The sequence below is a fragment of the Typopeltis vanoorti genome, chromosome 8, assembly GCF_054136105.1.
Source record: "Typopeltis vanoorti isolate ZY-2024b chromosome 8, IOZ_Tvanoo_1.0, whole genome shotgun sequence".
Taxonomy (NCBI): Eukaryota; Metazoa; Arthropoda; class Arachnida; order Uropygi; family Thelyphonidae; genus Typopeltis; species Typopeltis vanoorti.
The window spans coordinates 5,112,642-5,136,355 of record NC_143556.1 but is presented as its reverse complement, the minus strand read 5'-3'; the positions used below and the strand labels follow the sequence as shown (position 1 = coordinate 5,136,355).

Here is a 23,714-nt window from a genome sequence, read left to right as displayed (position 1 = left end):
CTTCCTAACCTCAAGTATGACTGCATTAATCTGCTAAAGACTAGGGAGACGGTCATTTTAAGGCCACATTTAGCCTGACTTCTCCAAATGAATTTTGTTTTCCCCCTACCAAAACCTTGTTAGGATACTATCCCTTTTCAGCTACAATTGTTTCTACACCATTCTAATTGAATGCAGTGTTTGATAATTCATACGATTAGCATAATTCATATTATGAAAGCAATTAGTTACATTAACATAAGAGTTCACTAGTAAGGTCACATAGGGGAAAAAAATAAAAATAAGCAATATCTGCTTAAGTACCAGTTATCTAATCTAGCTAAGAAAAATTCCAGTTCTTTCAATATGTAGCCAGCAAAGAAAGAATGATAATAGGAACTGCTATTATCATTCTTTGTAATAAATGATAATAGAAAAGAATGAATTAGAAGAACACAAGTAGGCATAATACTAGAGATTAAAAAGGATGAATACGATTTTATTCAATGATTTTTAGCGGAACCTGTGGCATAGTAATTAAATAATCAAGTAACATGTAAAAACCACAATGATATCTTTAATTAGTAAAAGGACAGATATTTTGCACTAAAATTAATAGTACATCTTCAGTGTCTGTAACAGTAATACAAACAAAATGTTCGGTGGATCACCGATTAAAATACAATTGTTACCGCGTGCTAGGAAATGATAGAAATAACAAATTTAATCTATTGAGATCGAGATGAATGTTTTTTTTTTTTTTTTACATAAGATAAAAGTCTCCCAGATCTTTGAGCGAGACATACGGTCATTTCTATTTAAATTCGGTCGGTGTAAGATAGTTTCACAACTTTCTTTGAATAAGCATTCATATTTAAATCAGCATCTATGGAGGTGAACTGCCTTATCCCACTAGACACTATGAGTAGAGTCAATAATGTGCTGCACCAGACCAGACTTCAGAGGTTTGTTATAATCAATATAATATTGATTTTCTTTTATTCTTTTTTCCAAAAAACGGCCAAAATAAGAGACATTGCATTCGTAAGGTATTTGGTAAACACCAGCCAAAGATAGAGAAGACAGTTTATCCTTTGTAGAAGGTAATAAAGAAGAAATTTTGTTGATAGGAATATATGTTGGAATCAATTGATACTTTTTCAGAATTCTACCTATAGGTTCTGAGATTCCTGGAATGTACAGAATAGGAACTCTGCAGACTGTTGAAGAAACTGTTGGAACATAAGAGTCAAGTATCTATTGGATTTGATTGGAGTTGTAATCATTTGATTCCATTAACTTTTTAATAATGGAAAGTTCTTGTTATAAGATTATTGGGGAAGAGCAAACTTTATGTGCTCTATGAATTAGAGATTTAAGAATGCCAAATTTTTGAGAGACATGTGGTGCGCAGACTTTTTGTGAATGTATCTGACAGTAAATGTGGGTTTTCAAAAGACGCTTGTAGATAAGGTACCAGAAGACCTTCTAGTAAGGAGGATGTCCAAAAATGGTAAAGTACCAGAGTTTTCTTTTTCCATAGTGAATTGGATGTGTGGGTGAAGGTTATTTATCCGTTGTAGAAAAATGGAAAGTTCATCTTCAGTGTGTGGCCAAACAGCAAAAACATCATCGACATAACAGTACCTAAAGAGATGGTTGAGGATGAATGGATGAGAACATAGTATCTTCGAATTGTTTCAAATAGTAGTTTGCCAAAGGTGGAGACAGAGGGCTACCCATGATTTTATTCAATGTAAATAATGCAATTCTTTTATCAATAATTACTGTTATAGAAGTTGATGACAATGAATTGAATAGGTTGAAGATACACTTAATATGCAGGCCATCAATGGATTTCAGGTTGCAAAATGAATTAGTATTTAAACTGAGACAGTTGCATGGATGGTAGATTAGCAAGCTGGACAAAAGACTGATGGGTTTCAAATCACAACCGGCTTAAATTAAGTCAAAGAAACTAAATATAGGTCATTGTATGAAGTCTATTAACACCAACCATCCAGCAAAATATGGATACGATTCTGACACCTATTCAATAACATGGATAAGAAGTGCAATTTGGTATCACTATTTCATCCACCATGGCCGGTAGAGAGGTTAATAGGAATATTCCTTGGATTAAAGTTTTGTTTGTTTTTTTTCAGTATGGAAATACAAATTTCCAGGAACAGCTGTAAATGGAAAACAGCACTGCTGAAAAGAGAGAGAGAGAGAAGTCACTAGTGCTGTGCTAATGTATTTAGCAATGTGTTATTACAGCAAAACTGAAGTTGGTTGCCAGGCAGATATGAAGTCACTGAGAAAGCAATTTTGCTAATTCAACATTCAGTAGTGTAAGGTTTACAAATTTGCAGCCAAATTGTAGGAACTTTTAAAAGAACAATAGAACTCATGACTATGAAAAACATGCAGAAATCAGTGTACTAAAGGTTTGCTGGATCACTGCATACAGACTTTACTGCTTTGCTTTCAAACTAATAAAATTTTGGAAAAGGTTAGGAATGAATAAGGTAGCACCGATGGTCATTAGCAAAGATTGAGAGAATGCGTATACAGTTTAATAGACAGGTGTAGCAATTATGTGGTACACATAAGCTGGTAAGGAGGTTATACCAAATTAATGCAAAAGATTTTTCATAAGAGTCACAAAGAGAAGAAGGACCATCCTGGAAATTTTATAAAGAGAATGTTAGTGGGCGAGTAGCTTCCATGGAAAGAGCAATAGGTGAATGAAATGCATTGTCAGAGCATACAAAAGTATGTCAGATTAAGGCTTAATCTGATGAGCTTTGATGAATCTGTTTAGAGCGAGGACCTACTATGATGAATATTGACTCATAGAAGTTTGGTGATAATTACATCTAATCAACTATTAATTTTTTGGGGTGGGCAGGGGGGGAGGGCATTATGGTATGTAAAGCCTTAGCCTACCTACTGTGGGTGGGTAGGCTAAGGTTTTTTTTTAATACATAATATAAAAACATGTTGGAGCAGCATTTCTCAACCTTTCTAGGTCCAAGGACCAGCAAAGTGCCTAAAACAATTCTACGGACCACTAAGTTATGTAATTTGTTTAAAAACCTAAGTGGGGATTACCAACAACTGGGAAAATCTGTGCCATTTATAACATAATAAATTTAAAAGCATGTTTTGAACACATATGGAAACATAATTAAATTGGAAGTAAACAATTAAAAGTGTATCATCATTGAACAAATTGTAATTTTATTAAAGAAATAAATATGATATAAATTAGGTTACTACTTATTTTTAATGAGATGGTTGAGCTTCTCGGCTCTTGCAGAGTTGCTGGATATCTGGCTCAATATTGGTCAATTTCAGTTGAAGATCGGCACACACGCACTAAGACGATTTCTGTATTTTGTTTTTATTTGAAGGAGCAATGATAATCCTTTCTCACAAATATAGGTTGAACATGATTTTCAATGCTTCTTCAGATAATTCAGGAAATTCGCTTCTCACTGAACGCGAGATCCAGAATTGAGCCAAACCAAGATCATGGAATTGCATTTTAAGTCCACTGTCATCACCTGAAAGCTCATTAACTTCTGTTTTCGATAATGAAAGGTCGTTCTCGCGACTGAAAACCTGAAATGGATCACAAACCCACAGAAATTTCTTATAAAAGTTATTCGGAAAATATGTTTCAAAATTCTGTTTCAGAGTTTTGAGGTGGTCACAAACCCTTTCCAGAACCTCAGAATCAATAAAAATATCATTTGTCACTAAAAAGGATTCCAATGTGGAAAAGGTGCAAATTGTCTGTCTTTTACATAAATAATCCATAACACCAGTTTATTCTTGAATACCTTTATTTTGTAGTAGGAATCAAGAATAGTCAAAGAATTTGCCTGAAGGGAGAGATTTAGTTCATTTAATTTTGAAAAAATGTCTGAAAGATGGGATAGTGTTGATAACATCAATTGTACCATGCTTCTACGACGAGTGATGCAAAATCAGAATTACGTCCATTTACAAACATAAAATTTTGTGCCTTAATTGAAAGGTTAAAATCTGTGCCCCTCTTAAAGTTAGTACCTAAAAGGTACTAACTCTGCTCCTGGAAAGCCAGTGAATTTCAGAATGAAGCGAAAGTTGTATATATTCACTGCCCATTTCATCGTAGAATACTGAAAATAACATGTTATTTAACGTGTATAAAGTGTATTTATACACGTGTATTTAACGTGTATAAAGCCTTAATAATAAAATTAACTAGTTTTACACTGTTGTATAGCACAGCTTTAAATCCTAGTGGCATTCCTTTGGAGGCTAATGCTTCCTATGTATGAAACAACGTACCCAATTCATATCCAGAGCTACTTTGACCACAAAAACAACTCCCACTATGCCTGCCTGTAAGGGTGCGAGCACCATCCGAACAGAAGCCCATACATTTTCCCCACTGGATCCCTTTGTGTATTACGTATTTATTGAGAGTGCAAGATATTTCTCTAGTTGTTTGGGATGAAAAAAGGTTTTACAAAACAGAATATCGTCATGAATGTTGTTATCATGTGAATCTTACATAGCATATTAACTGAGCATTATTTGTAACATCAGTAGTCTCATCTGTGTATTTGTAACACATAAGGGCTCTTCTTTACTCTTTTGATTAGCTGAGATTCTACGTCACCTGCCATATCATTAATTCTGCAACCAGCAGTGTCATTTGAAAGAGGAATTTAAATTATCAGAAATAGTAAATTTTCCATGATAAAATGAAGTTTTCCTGTTTTTGCTATGAGCAAACTTAAGAGATGGAATGCTTCCAGTGCCTTGCTATTAATCAACCCATGGGTGAAACTATATCTTTTCCGTGATTTAATGTCCCTAAGCATCATTGAAAAAATTCAAATCTGCTTATTTTTTTTTACATCACAATGTTTAGTTTCTAAATGTCGTTGCAGTTTTGCAGGTCTCATACACTCGTTTGACAACACAAAACACATTGAGGATTTCGACTTCAAGGATCTTTTAACTCAGCAGTGGCTCTGCTCATTGAGAGGCTCCCCCTACCACTGAGCAGAACAGCTCAAATTCCAGAGAAAAGCTTTCTTCGGCACAGCCCTGATAGAAGCCATGCCGGAAAACACTAATCCCAGATACTTAAAATGTTCTCTTAAAGCAGAAACCTTAAGAGTGCAAAAACTCTTACAATAATAAGGAACTTAAAATGCCAGAAAGGTGTATATTTTTTGTAACCGAACTCTCGGTCAGTGTGTAAAAGTATTTACTAAAATAAAGAGCCAAAAGGCTTCAGCTCGGCAATGCAAAAATTATAAAAATCAAGTGGATATTACATCCAGTATTATTTCAAATCTGAATTTAGAAACTATGAAAGTTTCGTAAAAATAAGTTGACCAGAGCGCTTAAATAATTTCTGCATCGCCGAACTGAAGCCTTTTGGCTCTTTATTTTAGTAAATATATATATATTTATTTAAGTCTGCCTGCAGACCACAGGTTGAGAAACACTGTGTTAGAGTAAACAATGTTGGAATCCTGACAGATTAATTTGAAGGAAAATCTGTCAATAGGAAGTTAGCACTACATAAAAAGAATTAAGTAGGACAATAGTCTCACCAGACGCAATTTATTTCCCACCTAAAGATCCATGATCATAGCAGGATTTCAACTCAACTTGTTAGGTGAAGAGCAGTTAAACTCTGAAGTTGTCTAAAAATTCGACACTGTGCAGAACACATTAAGAGCTGTTAGATTCACTCCAATATGCAATATTTGCTTCATCTATTGCTAGATATTTCCATGGTTGCTGTTCAGAATTATCAATTTCCTCATTTGTCTCAATCTCTACACAGAACTACTTTCCTCTCCTACTTTTTTTCATTGTTCCCTTTAACTATCTTTTAAAACAACTTTTTAATATATTATCTACAAGTTCTCTAATCTCATGTTGGTGCAATATAGTTCTAGCATAAATAAGATTAAAGGTTACCAAATATTCATTTACAGCATAATGAAGAATAATGGAAAGTAATTGACAAAGTGTCAATTATTTTCCATTATTCTCGGTACTCAGAAAAGATATATGACCACCTTTATTATTGGTGCAATTTTTCAATTTTTAAATACACAACCATGTATTATCCAACATCTTTCAGTATCACATAATTTTAGGTTTCTGGTAACCTGAATTTATTAAGGTTTAAATAAACTGTGCCCATCACACATACAGGAATACCTCGATTATCGCGATTCTCGATTTATTGTGGTTTACAATTTGATACCAAAATTCCAATTAATGTGCTCCAAATTCGAATTATCATGGCCGCAAGATGTAGTCCACTACATATGCAACCAGTTCGAGTCGCCACTCTCCAGGTATCGCTCTCTTGTAGTGCTTCATTTTTATCCGACGACGACGCCTTCTCACCACTTACCAGTAACTATCCACCCTTGCCTGAAGTACATGTGGATATTTATTTCTCTTGTTATTTACCCTTACAATGAATGCTAAAATAAACAAGGATGATTTCAAGTCTACAACTATGATTTCAAGAAGAAATGTAGAGTGATCAGCTTAGAAGATAAGTTGCATATGATAAATAAGTATGAAGCAGGCATAACCAAAGCAAAAATTGCAAGAGAGTACAGTCTAAATGAATCAACTGTTCGCCATATTTTAGATCACACTGCAAACTATAAGCAACTAGGACAAAGTGCATCGACCTCGTCTGTGTTCCAAACTATGAGAAACAGAAGCCATCTTACGATTGAAATGGAAACGCTTTTGTCAGTGTGGATAGAAGATTGTAACCAAAAGAGAATTCCTCTTAGTCAAATGACTATAAAAACAAAAGCATTGAATTTGTTTGAAACTTTAAAAAGAAAACAATTAGAAAGCAAAAATGATTTGGTGTCAGTAGTTGAAGAAACTTTCTCTGCAAGTTCAGGGTGGTCTGATCGATTCAAAAGCAATCGAGCATTCATAGTGTTCGTGTACAAGGTGAAATTGCAAGCGCCGATGAAAAAGCAGCAGCTAGGTTTCCTGGTGAATTGCAACAGATCATTGAAGAAGGAAATTATACCGTTGATCAGATATTTAATGCTGACGAAACAGGCTTATTATGGAAAAAAATTCCTACTAAAACATTTTTAGCAAAAAATTAAAAATTGCAGCCTGGCTACAAGGTTTCGAAGGAGAGCGTGTAACACTTACTATGTGGCAATGCTTCTGGAGATTACAAGATGAAGCCTCTCTTTATTTATCGTTCACAAAATCCTCGCCCGCTTAGAAGTTTAGATAAAAATTTTCTTCCTGTTCATTGGAGATTCAACAGAAAAGCTTGGATGACGAAAACTATTTTTGAGGATTGGTTTAAAAACTGTTTTTGTCCTGAAGCTGAAAGGTACTGCAAGTCATTAAATCTTGATTTTAAAATCTTGTTGATATTAGATAATGCACCTAGTCATCGAACAGCACTGAATGATTTGTGCAAAAATGTAAAAGTTATTTACCACCTAATACCACTTCCATCATCCAGCCAATGGATCAAGGCGTAATCGCATCCTTTAAGGCATATTACCTATGAAGAACTTTTTCACAAGCAATAGAAAAGACTACAGGAGATGAAGCTATGACTTTGACAGAATTCTGGAAGGCATTCAATATCAAAAATTGCATTGAGAATGTCAAGGAAGCATGGAGTGAAGTAACGTCTAGCAACCTGAGAGCAGCATGGCAAAAGATTATTTCTCATTGTGCAAATGATTTTAAAGGATTTGAAAATGAAGTAACCCATGTTATCAATGACATAACTGAGCTTGGCTTTGATCAAGGACTAAAAGAAATTGAAAAAGGCGATGTTCAGGGACCTGCTTCAGGCACATGATAAGGAGCTGGATGATGAAGATCTAATTAACCTCGAGAGAAAACGTGCTTACGAGGCTCAAATCTATGATAATGACAAACAAATTGACTCGGCAAGAAGGAATAGACGAAATGTTTAGAATTGCTGAAAATTTTAAAGAAAAAAATCTTGAACGGTGATCCTAATCTTGAGCGATCACTGAAAGTTCGTCAGGAAATTGAAAATTCCATCCATTGCTACCGAGTTTTATACGAAGAAAAAAGAAAGAAAAAATTCCAGACAACTCTACACCAATTTTTATCTAAGAAAGAATAATTGTGTGTACTGTATGTACTTCTTATATATAAATAAAGATTAAAGAATAATCTTTAATCTTTATTTATATATAATTAATGATATATTAATGAACCTTCATTTTTACTTAACGTTTAACGCATTTTTTTTTTACTTGATATATAAAATTTAATTAATAGATTTGAAAAATCCTTGGCATTGATCACCCATTTTACACGCATTATTTATCCCGATTATCATGGATTCGATTATTGCGGTATTTTTCGTGGCAACAATAACCGCGATAATCAAGATATTCCTGTACTTACCAGAGATATTATAATTATGCCGGCCGAGTGGTTAGCATATCTGCTCTCCAGCCAAAAGGCTGCAGGTTCGAATCCTACTGTGGGCATGGGTCTGTGGAAATACTAGTGGTGGTATTCATTGTTGAGATGTCCGCACAGTTAGCCTAATGGCTATGTGCTTCGGAACCATATGCCTGGGGAAGGAGTGTCCTAGGATCGATTCCTGTTGACAATGTGAGGAGCTTAAGGATCTTCCTCAGCCATAGCCAAGTTAGCCGGTCTTGGGCATGGACAGCAGGGTTTTTCACCCCAGATTATCTGGGATTTTTCATCCTGCAAGCAGGCAAACTAGCCCCATGAACACACACACACGGATACAGTCAGGAATACTTAAGACAATCCCTCCAGCCATAGGTCTGAATTTTCAGCTATGCTGGTCCCGAGCCCGGATAAAAAATACGGGGGGATTGAGGTGGTGCAGTACCTGCCCGTAAAAGGGGCTCAAGGCTGTTGAATCACCATACGAAATGAATGAATTGTTGAGATTATATTTGGTGATTCACACATACAATTAAACTGAAATATATATTGATCAATGATTTATAAACATCTATTGCCAACAAGTTTCGCCAACGGGACTGTTCAGCTTCTTCAGGGCTTATAACAGTAAGAGAAAACTCAAAGTGGCTAGTACAGAGAAAATGGAGTAACACTATCGTATAAATTAAAACAAAGCGTAAAATTACATGCATGGAGCGTGTTGTGTTAGTTACTGTTGTGAGAGCACGCTCTGTAGTTTTGAACAAAATTAAATTCTGGCAGACTGAGCGATCTTATTAAGGTTTTCCATATGTCAGCTATTATCATTCCCTGGTTTCTGTTAACATCTCTCCAGCCTCCTAAAAGAACATATCAGAAAATCGGACACTTACATTAAGAATTCAAAGCACTTTATTGAAAAATATCTCTATCTTAAAGACAGACATGCTTGCTAGCTTGGATGTGGTATCTTTATTTACCAACATACAAGTTTAAGTTATCAGTATCCTATACAATCTCTTCCCTGAAGATATGCCTCACCTTTTTCGTCACTGCCTTAAACCTAATTATTTTAAATAGAATGAGATGATATGAGCAACTAAATGGCTTAACTATGGGCAGTTCCCCTTTCACTACCCTGCAGATCAGTTCATGGAAAATCTATAAACAGACATCCTCTCAAAATTAGACCTAAAGCCTTTAGTGTGGTGGAGGTATGTAGAAGATGTCTTCATAATTTGGAGGGACACAAAAACAGCTCTTTTGGACTTTTTAACCAAAATTACTTCTTTCCATCAAAAAATACAATTCACTTTGGAACCGGAAAAAAATAATCAATTACCATTTTTGAATACCCTAATCGAGAAACTAGCAGATGGGCATATCAAACTAACAGTCTACCGCAAACCAACACACACACTGGACACTACCTTCATTTCAAATCAACTCGCCATATTTCCCAGAAGCTCAGCATAATACATATGCTCAAAAATAGAGCCACAAACATCATCTCAGAACAAAAAGAACTCAAGAAGAATGATGAACTTACTCATATATCAGAGACATTAATAAAAAAAATGGCTATCCAAAGAATTTAATCAACAAGATTCTTCATAGAAACCCCCGCACAACAACAATCTATCATCACTCAATACAGATCATCCATAGTTATTCCTTATGCAGGTACAGTGTCAAAAAAGATTGCAAAACTTTTTAAGCCTTTCAACATCAGAGTTGCATTCAAACCGGTCAAGATTGGCCATTACATTTTAAGATCGCCAAAAGACAATGCTTTTTTCAAACGCTGGAGTATACAACATCCCATGTGCTTGTGGTCTAAACTATATAGAACAGATGTTGAGAAGCCTCAAAATCCAAAAAAAATAACATATAGGAGATGTTAATAACAACAGAACAGACAATTCAGGTCTAGCCCATCATTTCGCGATTACAAACCATACCATGGATTGGGATAGCAGCTCCACGCCTTATTTAGAAGGACTTCCGTTGTAGAAATTTCCTTGAATTTTCCTCGAAATTTCTTTGTAGAAATTTCCTTGAAAAGGAGGACTACCACTTCTAAAAGTGGTAGTCCTCCTTTCTGGAGAAAATCTTAACAGAAACCAGAAAATGATAATAGCTGACATATGGAAAACCTTAATAAGATCGCTCAGTCTGCCAGAATTTAATTTCACTTAAAACTACAGTGCAAGCTCTCACAACAAGTTCCATGAGTGTAATGTTACGTGTTCTGTTTTAATTTTTAATTTATACAATAGTGTTATTTATTTTTGCATTATTCTAATATTTTGAACCACGAATTACTTTTTAATTAGAATTAAATATAATTCTAATACATAGTTATATAATCTACAAAGTACATAGATTTACATGATGCTAATTCATATTTGGTAATAATTATTTTCTATGCAATAAATTAGAATTGCAAATCATTCCACACATTTTCTTTGATTTAGAAGTGTAGAAGTTTATAAATTTCTAGCATGCTTTTGAATTTTCTTAGGTTTGATAACATTGTTCATCTATTATCTTTAGGAAGTTTAAAATGTTGGTATCAATAATAACCATCCAAAAACTTCCATGTACATTCCATGAGGCTTTCTATTTTCTCACCTTCTAGCTTCTCATTTGTAAAATATGAAACTGATTTTATCATACTAGATAAAGTTCTCTTAATTTCATTCATTTTTAATTTAGACATGTCATATTTCACCCTTCCATTCCGATTTCTTCCCCCCATGCAATTTTAATTTAATTTTGGCTGTTACTAAATAATGATCTGATTCTGCATCAGCTCCTCACCGTACTTTAAATTCAAATAGTGAACTCTTAAAATTACCCTTGACAATATGATCAAATTTGGTTTTACCATCTGGCAATAACCAAGTCATTTTATGTATGTCTTTATGCTTAAAGAAGATTCCTTCTATCACAAAATGACACTAATAGGTCACCAGTGTCATTTCTTGAACATGCAAACTTTAGCATTCGTTACCCATAAGAATATTCATGTCATGTTTCAGTACTTGTACTGTACATTTTTGTATCATAAAAATTCTTCTCTTCAAGATCCTTCATTTGTTGGTGCATATATTTGTATTATGGTTAATTCAGTACATCTTGAATATAATTTAGCCGTTACCCACTCATTTATCGGCTTCCAATTTATCAAGCTTTTACTTGTCTCTGCATTAAATAAGTGCCACACCTCTTTCATGACTTTCATCTGATCCTGAGTACGACATGATATCCATCTGCGGTTCACTGTTCCAAAGCCAGTCCATCTCAACTTAGTTCTTCCTAAAATACCTATTCTCCTTTCCCTGTTTCCTTTATAACTTCCTGTTTCTTTCCAATTGAAAACCTACTTCTAACATTCCACGTTGCAATTAACATTTTCTGGTTAGGTGAAAGTGGTGATCTCATCTGTTTCAAAAGGTTCCTGTAGGCTTTATCCTTGAAACTTCATCCATGCATTATCCTCTTGCCAACTTACATAGTGGAAAGGCTTGTGTTCACAATACATGTTATTTATTTTCAACGGTATTGATGACAACACAGAATGATATTTATTAACTTATTTGCTAATATTATATCCAGCATCTTCAGATCACAAAAACAGTTTGTTACAGTACGCAAAAGAACAATTTGGTATAAAGTGAGACTAGTTTAAAATAAAAAATAGTCACAGACAACACAAGGAACGAAAGTCCTAATTAGGCACCATCTATGATGGAAAAAGAGAAAAATATTAATCAGATCTTAAAATGACTGTCTCCCAGATTTTTGGTATATTTGCATAGTCACAATTGAGGTTTTAAAGCTTCTGTTGATTCCAAAAACAAACTGACTCATGATTTCTGTGTAGCACTTTGGTTTCTCCAAGTTGATTCTGTGTAAAGTGGTATCAAAGGCATGATTTGCTAAACTCGACTTGCTAATTCATAACAACAGTGCTGGACGTATTTTTTTTTTATGTTCACCAAGGCAGATGGATGTCAACAGTTCTGTCTGTCCATAGTAGTAAGCATGGCCACAAGAACAGGGCACTTCATAAACTCCTGGATATGATGAAGAGAGTCCTTAGGTGAACAGATGAGAGTTGCCAATTTGACATAAGGTTTAAATATGGTGCTAGCTGATATTTATTGAGCACTCTAGATATCTTTTCAGATGTCTTTGAATGTATGGGATGGTAACAGTTTTTGCTGCGGGCTAGTGACAAGACCAGGAGTTTATAAAGATCTAAATAATATTTATTTAATACCAATGAAATGCTAGTGACTATGCTTACTATGGACAGAGAGGAGTAACTGTTGACATCTATCTGCCTTGGTGAACATAAAAAATATATCCAGCACTATTGTTATGGCAAGTCGGGTCTAGCAGATCATGCCTTGGATACCATTTCATACACGATCAATTGGAAGAAAACAAAAATGCTACACGGAAGTCATAAGTCAAAGAGATTTGTTTCTGGAATCAACAGAAGCTGTAAAACACTCCAAACCTCAACAAGTATGGCTACATAAATTTATCAAAAATCTGAGAGACAGTCATTTTAAGATTAATATTTTTCTCTTTTTCCAACATCGATGGTACCTAATCAGGACTTTAGTTCCGTGTGTTGTCTGTTACAAATTTTGTTTTAAACTAGTCCCACTGTTATACCAAATTATTGTTTTGCATACTATGACAAACTGTTTTTGTGTTCTGAAGATGCTAGATATAACATTTATTAATAAGTTAATAATATTTATTAACTTATTTGAAATATCAAATAAGTTAATAAATATTATTTTCTTTATTGTTCTGTGTTGTCATCAATACCATTGAAAATAAATAACTTAAATAGTGATCATGAATCCTGCAGGCTGATACATGGTATACTGGTGTTCTTGGGCTCTTAGTTTCCATAATCAGGGATCACTAGATAATATCAGTTTCCACATAATCAGATTGTCTTGAAATGGCTTACACCTCTGGATTATTACGCAGGTATAGTATGCTCACAGATGCGAGACCCTTCAACACTTCTGCGCATGTCGAAAGAAGGAGAATCCATTCCGATAATAGGGTAATCAATCCTTGTGGGATGAGCTGTTTATTATTATCGGAAAATTAACTTCTCTTTTTATGATCACTGTAGTTTTTAAAGTGGTAACCATTTTGCTTGTAACAGTTGGAAAATTTTACATATAAAGCATGTGATTTTGCATGTTGGTGACCAATTCATACATCACCTTATTTCTTTCTCCCCTTCAACATGAATTGACTCTTGTTAGCAGTCTGCCAATGACAGCTCTCACTTCTGTGGTCGGACTTTATCTCCAGTTGAAGTCTGGAAGACTCATTGCACAAGACCCACACTAAACTTTATCATACATAAAGTTTAATGTCAAGGCACTCAACTACTTCAGCAATTCATTCCACTCATCCACCACTAAGAAAAAAACTAGCCTACACACCCTTACTAGCCACACTGATACATAATTTCCAGAAAATATCCTGAGTTCTGTCATACTGACTAATTTGGGTCAAATCTTATAGAACCCCCTTTAGTAACTCATATGTTTTTACTGATCTCCAAGAAACCCAAGTAACGAATTCTGTGCACAGTAACCAAGATGCATCTACATCAGACTTATAAAGAAGGATAATAACCTATCTTCATTGTGCATGCATGTGCATGTGCACGTGAATTTAATGAAGCAGTAATAGCAAAAAAATACATTTGAGTATATTCTGCATTAATGTTTAAATATATTACAAAAACAGTTTTAAAAAAAAGGTTGAGAACTAACTTATCTGATTGCAAGAAAAACTTAATAGAATAGTTCTGGTCTAAAAATGGATATTATAAGCAGCAATTATTTAGAAGTCTGCAATAAGTGATTAATGCTAAATTTGAGCATTCATCATTGAATTGACAAGAAAGCAAAAATAGAGTAGAAATTAAATATGCAACAAAGATAGGAAAAATATAATTGACTTTCTAAGGTTATGAATGAAGAGACCTTTCTGTTATGGTATGATATTTGTCACTACTTTTACTAGCAAAGATGTAGTTCATAAACTTAAATATTTACCTTTCATAACAGCTACAGCACTTTTAATAAAGTTGCAAAAATACTTATCTAAAAAAAGGCATCAAATAATATACTGAAAAAAAAATACTAATAGTGAATAATGTCCTTGCTAATCACTTGGATTAGAATGATTCAATTTTTTAACTACAGCAAAAATTTTTTAACTAAAGCAAAAATTGTACAAAATACCTTCTGAAGATGGAGACCTTTCCACTGCTGCATATAACATTGCTTTCATTTCCTATAAAATATAAAGGAATTCATAATATTTCAGTAATTCAGTAAATATTTCCTTTTAAACTAGAAAATGAACTTTCAATTTGACTATACAAATTATCAATACTTTAAAATATAACAACAATCAAAAATGCATTTTGAAATTATGAAAAGGAATTCCTGAATACTGGTTGGGAATGCCAATCCTAAGCAGATATTTGATTAGTCACAAAGGGCACTGCCACTTCTGTAATAAGTTCTATAATAGGATTTCAACACGCCAAAGAAATCAAATTTGTAAAGAGTGACCAGAATAAAGTGGGAAGAAAATGGACTGCCTCTTTCACAACAAGCTGCAATTCTGGCTGAGAAAAGTTTAAGAATTTTATAGTAGTTCTGTCTTATTTATTCATTAAGCATGGAAAAATAAAATAAAGATAAAAAAAAATAATAATAAGCTTGTTATCAACAAGATGTGCTAGATTAATGAAAGTAACACTCAACAGGCTGGAACTACTGTTTTTTTTTTGTTTGTTGAAAAAAATAAATGAATAAATAAATACACACCAAATTCTTTTTATACCTCAAATATGTTTCAATAGCAGATGATAATTTGCCGTCACCTTAAAGACAAATATATACAATTACTGATAAGTTTGATAAGTGACAAGACACTACACACTCATCTAGCTGCTTTTCTTTAAGCTACTAGAAGAGAGAATTTAATACTAGAGATTTTTTTTTTTTATTTTTTATGTAATCCCACCTACAAAAAATAAAAAAAATCTCTAGTATTAAATTCTCCCACCTATTGTTTGTAGGTGGAATTCACTGGTAGCCAGGAGTTATATATAACTTGGTTTTACTCTGAAGACTAAAATTATTAAGTAAAAAAGTCAAATAAGCAAGGTGATGGTCTGACAGCAGATGATGAAAATGTGACTACCGCCTAAAAAACTTTCACAAAATCTATATCACACTAGAATTTCAATGCAACAGGCTATTTATTACATAGGATTTTCATTAATTCACACTATAGCAAGAAGACAAATCTTTCCTTTATGGCAGCAATAACAAATATGAGGTACCTTTTTTCAACCACAAACATCCAAGAATGTAACTGACAACTTTTCTTGCAATACAATACAATCTTGTCTAAATTAGGTGCTAGAATCTTTGAAATGCAGAAAAAAGGAGTAGACTAAGGAAACTTTCTACATGGAGGACAATGAATGAAATGCAGAGAGATACAAGTATATAGGCTGTGACCATGTAAAATGTGGATCAGATTGAATCTACAGGTGTGTTATATCTCAGGGAATCAAGACAACTATCAAATGACACTGTGGCAATTACTAAAAGGTGAACACCCAAAGAAATTACACAGTTGGCAATTACCACCTGTGTAATTTCTTTGGGTGTTCACCCTTTTACTTATTGTGAGAGGCTGATGAACACTCAAAGAACTTAACATTTGCAGTTTCTACACTCCTTCAAGGCAATGCATTCCACCCAAATGCTTGATCCTCATGCAACTTTCAAGGAAGACTTTTGTTCTGCCTCTTTTCACTATATGATAAACTCATTTGTCTCTTATTTTTCCTGTTCTATCCACCAGGTTCTCAAGATGTCATTCCTTAAATTCATCTTTGTACCCAACATTATGCAAACTGACATCTGACTGCTTTCCTCTGGATTATTTTCTAAATCCCCTCATTTCCTCAAAAGCAACCAAACCTATACAAAATTCAAATGCAGACTTATCAAGGTCTTGTACAACTATTGTCTATTTCTACTTCTCATTATCTTGTTAATCCTTATTGCCAAAATTCGCTGTGTAATTTCTGCAATTTGACCACAAATTACATGTCCTTAATTAACTTCATCACAGGTAGATTCTTTTTCATGTAGTACAATACTCAATCTTTATGCATACTGCTCTCCCAACATATACAAAACACCTTGATATAGATGATATACCCAATTCACTAGTTCTATCCAGGCAGCTTAAAGCAATGTTTTGACATGAGAAACTGCAAGCGAAAGATGGCATGGGAAGTAGTTACAAGGCATTTGAAGAAAGCAGTAGACATTACCCAGTTAAAAAAAAAAAAAAAAAAAAAAAAAAAAAAAAAAAGGGGTAGGAGCAACAAAGGGACCCAGTATGGTAAGGAAGGCAAAATGAAATTATGCCTGAAGCCTTTGGGATTTCATCATCTGGCCAGCTCAGGCAAAAAGGAGGCAATTAAGTTTTTGCATATTGTGAAAAGTAAACAAAATGATTATGGAAGGAGAGCTTCAATGAATGCAATGGTAAGTTGAGGAAAGCAGCAAGAAATAGTTGATCATTTTGCAAAGATGCATCATTTTGTTGGTGATAATGCAGTGAATGATAAAGGAACCAAATGTGAGAACATAAGTAAATGAATTGCCGTTTAGGATATTATGAAAATTCAGTACCTCTACCCCAGGGTACATATCAGAAATCCTCAAGGATTAGGCATACTGCCTGCTCCAATTAATCTTTCAATCTTGTGAGTGATCTTCCTTTTGATTCCCCCCTTTTGGTGATCAATATCTTTCATCTTATATAAATCCTCTTTCCATTTCTCTACATTCCTTGATCTTTTTATTTAAACTATAAATACCTAATTCTCTTCTGATGTCTCATTTTTTTTTTTATATATATTGTCTAATTTTGTGCATCCCTTAATTGTTCTTAAAAAAATCTCATTACTGTTGCCTATATTCTTCTACTTTGATCTTTTTTTAAGTCCATATTTCTGAACTATGTAAGAGTGGGAATGGCCATTATTTTATGAATTTAAATCCGATTTGCCTTATTATAATATATATTATTCAGTGTCCTTTTAATTGTTCTACAGATTTCTGAAATTTTCTCATTAGTCTTTTAGATTATGTGACCCTAAATAACTGAACTTTCTCCTGTTCTATAATTTTATCTTTATGACTGTTTTTAATCTAAAATCAAATGAGTTCAGTGAATATACAGTCATGGCACTGAATGGGAGATCAATTATTATTATTATTATTCAGGTCTTCATTGAGTCAAAAGACTCATCACGAGAGGTCCTTCCTTGGAAACGTAAAGTCTACCATAGCACTCCTTAAACTCAGACCGTTCTTGCTCCCACCACTCTATCAAGTAATGCATTCCACGGCTCAACCACCTTGCATGCAAAAAAACCACTCCTTCCCCTATTGCTCATGACTTCCTTTCATAACTTCCAGGGATGGCCCCTTGTCATCACTTCTTCCCGCTGTTCAGCCAAGCGAAAGAACTCCCCAGTATCAACCCTGTAACCACTTCTCAATGGTTTAAAGTCTCAATCATATCACCTCTCCTATCTACCAAACTCTGCAGTACACATTCCCTCAGCCGATCGTGATTTGAGACACATCATCCTAAAACAACTGAATATCCCCCTGCAATCCACTGACAATGTCATTGATATAAAGGTTAAACAATATACCATATTTTCCAGTGTATAAGACGCACCCAAGAAATTTAATACAATTTTCTGGAAAAAACAAACTTTACCTAAACCAAAACAACACTCACAGGCTACATTGCATGTATACGAATCATTTTTGTTGAAATGGCAATACCATTTTGCTGATTTTCTTGCATCCATTTCAAAACTAAGGTCTCTAGTTCTGGCCACTTCACAATTTTTCCACGTTCCGCGCACTTTTCATTACACAAATTGTACAAAATCCCCTTCTGACCACGCCAAGTTCTAATAATTTTTTCTGTAGGCGGAGGTCCAAAATGTCTTTCAGTTTCCCTATTCCCATGTTCTTCCGCATATTTTACAACCTGCAATTTGTAACTTGAAGTATATGAATGTTGCCTTTTTCCCATCACCAAAATCTACAGGGAAATATCAAACTGAACACAAAATATCTCAACACGTCAACTCAATACTGATAAACATTGGTAACTGATTACTCGGATAAGATATTATGAAACTTGAATAGGGACTCCCCGTTCTTAGCCAATGACGCTCTAGAAGTCACGTGAAGGTCATGCATCAATTTGATTGCGCCATTAACCGCCTACAAAAGATCTTGGAACATAAAAGGGAGTGTGTATGACTTTGAAAAGAGGAAACAATCTTTACCTTCATTATATAAGACGCACCCTATTTTTAAGATGAATTTTTAAAGGTAAAAAAGTGCATCTTATACACCGGAAAATACGGTAGGCCCCAGTACTGAGCCCTATGGGACCCCAGTTGTAACCTTCTACCTCCTTGAAACTGCCCCACCATACATAACTATCTGATACCTATTGGACAGTCAATCCTTCCAGTTGACCAACCTTACGTCCAAACCCATGTGCTGCAACTTAAATATCAGCTTATGTGTCGAATACCTTTGTTAAATCCAAGAAAATGGCAGTATATGCCTTTCTCTCATCGCTCTTGTAACTTTATTATAAAAGGCTAGCATATTACTAAAACAAGAGCACCCCTTAACAAATCCATGTTGAATCTCACAGATAACATTACCCTCATCTGCCCAATGCTGTATACGGTCCCTCACTAATTTCTCCAAGATCTTAACTACTGATGACACACAAATTGGCCTATAATACTCCCAGTCTGCTACCACCCTTATGCAATGGCACTATCTTACCTTCCATTCCCTGGGCACCTTTCCCATAGCCAGACTTTCATTGAAAAGCCAGGAGCTATAAAATAGAAATTGGAACTGGCTGTGATCAGGATGTTAAAAGTATGATCACATGGCCAAATCATAGCCTTAAAGAGGAAATAACCTCCCTATCTTTACATAAAAATGATAGCCAAGGTTTCAGGAAAGTTAAGGCCAAAATTCAGCAGGATAGATACAAAACATACTCTATGGGATGCACAGTTTTGTGAGTAGAGTGTACTGCCTTAGTAACCTACTTTCTAAAATAACATAATAGCCAAGTTGGAGAAAGGAAATAGCTGACTCTGCAAAACATTTGCTACAATACTGCATGGGAAGATGTTAAGTAACTTGGAATAAATAGCTGCTGTGTTACCACCAGCTTCATATCGCTTCATGTGGCTTTCTCAATGCTCGGATGCAGGACCATGTCCTTCAAGTCCTCTATTGGCAGCTCTTCTTTTTGTTTCAGCATAGTCACATGATCCTGTCCATGATCTTATCAAACCATGTCCTTTTTTTACCTCTTGATCCTCTTCCCATAATCTTTCCTTCTGAAGTGTTTAGTGTCCTCTGTGCTGCTGATCCCCTCAATACATATCCTGCCAGTCTAATCTTTTTCTGGATCATTTCCTGCAATGAAGATGTCTGTTTTCATTCTCGTAGTAGCTCTGCATTTGACACATGCTCTGTCATGAGATTTTCATGACAGAGCATGAAAATCTCTGTTGTCTTACTCTCTTCTTGAATACCTTAATCTCCTTGAATCTTACTTCCATATGAAAACTAGCCAAACAAATGTTCTTATCATTCTCTATACTGACAGAACTTCAACAGATCTTTATTTTTCAAGAAGGCATTTTTAGCTATGGCAGTTCTTATTTTTATTTCTTTTTGTTTTCCATCTGCTGTAAAGTAGGTACCTAAATATTTGTATTCTGTTGTATGCTCAATTTTTATATTATTTATTTCTGGTTCTGATCCATTTTCTTTTGAGATTCTCATAAATTTGGTCTTTCTTGAATTTAAATGTAGGCCAAAATCTTTACCTTCTTCAATTAAGAGGTGCAGTAATTTGATTAATTTGTTTCTATTTTCTGCAATTAGAATGGTATCATCAGCATATCTAAGACTGTTGTATTTTATACCATTGATACTGATTAATATATTTTGTTTTTCAATCTTTTTCATCACTGTCTTACTGTAAATATTAAATAGATTTGGTGAAAGTATGCAGCCATGTCTAATTCCTCTTTTTATTTATGCACTATTTTTGTAATAATCATATTGTTTGCTGATTATGCAAAATGAAAGAAGGCAATAGCAAATGAGTTTTTGCCAAATGTCACAAATTTCCCAAGGACATAGTTAAGGAATTAATGTACAGTTCTTATAGTAAGCTATGCAGAGAGACATTTCAGTATGGAATATATCCACCACACCACCACTGCAATGAAGCTCTCACAATGACATACTATGCTTAGCACCAAGTGATTCAGGAGTTCTTCAGGCAAACTAGCCCACTGCTCCTTCAAATCAAGGAGCCTTGTTTGCTTTCTAGAGAAATTTCAAGCAGCAATGCATCACCCTATTGCATACTAAACATGTTCTATGAGACTGAGATCTGGGGCAACATGCAGGCCACTCAATTTGATTAATATTCTCTGTCTCCAGAAGTATCTCCACTGCTCATGTATGATGTGGTTCATCCATAAAAATGGATTCTTTGCCTGCAGCACCACAGGACAAATCGAACATGACATTTAAGAACTTAGTTGTAATATTGTTTAGTCAGTCCCTTTATCTAGCATTTGTAGGTCAGTGGATCCATTAAGAATAATGCATCCTTGAGCCCAGCAAAGCCATATCTATCTGGCCTGGTTGGCTGAGTGATTAGCATATCCACTCTCTAGCCAAAAGGCTGCAGGTTCGAATCATTGCTGTTTGCGATTGTCTGAAAATATGATTGGTGGTGGTCGGCAGTAGATGGTGTTGCTGTAGGTAATGAAGGTAGTTGCAGTTGGTAGAGCGATGGTAAATGAGAGTGGTAGAGTAGGTGCCCTCTCTCGACGAGTCTTTGGACTCCCTGAAGGTGTTACATAATAATAATCCCTTTCGAGAACATTCTCACGATGGTAAGCAGTATCACTTTCATGCCAAATCAAGAATCATCTAGAATTGCAGGAATGACAAACAAAATCTGTAAAGAGTACATTAGTCCATTGTCTTGTCCAATTTTTATGGATACAACACCACTGAAACGTGCTCTACAATGAGCTATGGATAAAGAGATGCAAGATTACAGGCAATATAAGCCTACTTGACAAACTGCAGCAGATGTCTTGCCATAGTTTGTCAAAATATCCACATACCTGTGCTTGAATGGAGCAACTCGCAAGCTGACCTGCCATGGTGCATTGATTACATTTTGCTGTTACAGCCAAAAATGTCTATGCTCTGTGGTAATGTGAGGACAACCTCTTAGCAAAGATCTGGAACACATTCCATTCATTTGAAATGCTACCCAGAGCCAGGATAAACACTATGATATTCTAAATTCTCTGGCAATCAGTAATTCTGCAGCCTTCGTCAAGCTTTCCAATAATTCTTCCCTGCATGAAATCATCTAGATGTCTTTCAGACATTACAAGGCATCTAAGTTTGCAACTGTATTCCTTTGAAAAGAGCTTCCTACAAACACAATTCATTTAGCACAGCTTTTTTTTTTTTTTTTTTAATCTCGTTGAGTGCTACCATGATCCTTCTGCATGCAATTCAAATTTCTGAATGTGTACCTACTTTCTACTCGAAATCTTCAATTATAGAAATTGCCACAATCTAATTCGTCCGAATTTGTGGTTTCAAATCTTCAGAAATATATAGTGTTTGCCCTTAGGTTTTTGGACACCAATGTACTTAATGCTGCAAGCTACATTATAGCTATGGGAACGAAATGCAAGAAACTAAGTAGTCAGGGATTTGGGTGGGATAGAGATTGAAAGTTTAGGGGACATACTACAAAAGTGGGAAAATATTGTCAGACATGCAGGTAAAATATTGGCAGCTATTCATGTGTAATTCTTCAGTTTAAATTTACAACATCGAAGGAAAAGTGTTTATTCACAAGTACTCTTGTAAACTAGCCTACTATGGAAAAACAGGAAGATCTGTTGACATCTGCCTTGGATATCAAATACATTCACCACCACTGTTAGGGTGAGACAGGATTGGCAGACCATGCTTTAGGCAATCCCTTCACACAGGATTAACAAGAGAAAAAAAGTGCTATATAGAAGAAGTCATTATAAGTCACTGTTTTTGGAATCAGCAAAAGGTATATTAATTTAGAGCCATACTTTTTAAGGTTTAGTTTCCCACTGCTGAATAAGTATTGCTATATTCATTTACCAAAGAAAGGCTAAGACTGATTTTATGATCGCCTGAAATAATTGTGAAATTCTTTATCCACCAATAGATGGTGCAAATTAGGACTTTATTGACATTGTCTGTTACAATTTTAACATTTTCCCACTAATAAATAATTAATGTTGACATGCGAGACTGACTATTTGTGGTCTCAGGTTACTGGATATAAAACCAGCAAAATATTAGGAGATAAAAGACATCGCCGGCCTGGTTGGTCGAGTGGTTAGCGTATCCGCTCTCCAGCCAAAAGGTTGGAGGTCAAATCCTGTCATGGGCATGGATATTTGCGATTGTTTGTAAAAATACTAGTGATAGCATTTATGTGCGGTAGATGGCGTTGGTGTAGTTGATGGATTGAGTGGAGACGGAGAATTGTAGAGTAGGTGCCTTCCCTCGATGAGTCTTTGGACTCCCAGGAGGTGTTACGTAATAATAATCTTTGTTCCTCTAGTGTTGTGCTTGCAACTGCACACTTAGTTAAATAAAGTGGAAAAATAGCTGAAAGGATCACCTGGATGTTGCAAAATATACTGGGATCAGAAAATTATCTTTCTATATAAAATTTTGATACAATGCAATTTGAATGCCTGTACTCAGACTGTGACCTAGATTTCTCCACCATAAGAAAGTAGTAGAGATAATCTGAAGCAGGTGATCAAGAAGGTTTTAGGTCTATGGAACTATTATGAAGACAGACTGAACATTTTTGTGAATTATGAAGTGGCTGATAGGCAGATGAAGAAAAATAACAGGAACAATTTGCCAAAGGTAATAGATAACAGAGAATTGGGAGTTTTGTCAATACAT

At 34.8% G+C, this 23,714-nt stretch overlaps 1 protein-coding gene across 1 annotated transcript in view; it reads right to left on the bottom strand.

Annotated features, from left to right (window-relative positions):
- The window catches only part of LOC150103693 (solute carrier family 53 member 1-like), a 291,679-nt gene that overhangs the window by 248,704 nt on the left and 19,261 nt on the right, over positions 1–23,714 (bottom strand). The window contains exon 2 of the mRNA XM_090397054.1: positions 14,775–14,826. Coding sequence (XP_090253180.1) covers positions 14,775–14,826 — 52 coding nt within the window. The remainder of the gene's footprint in view (positions 1–14,774; positions 14,827–23,714) is intronic.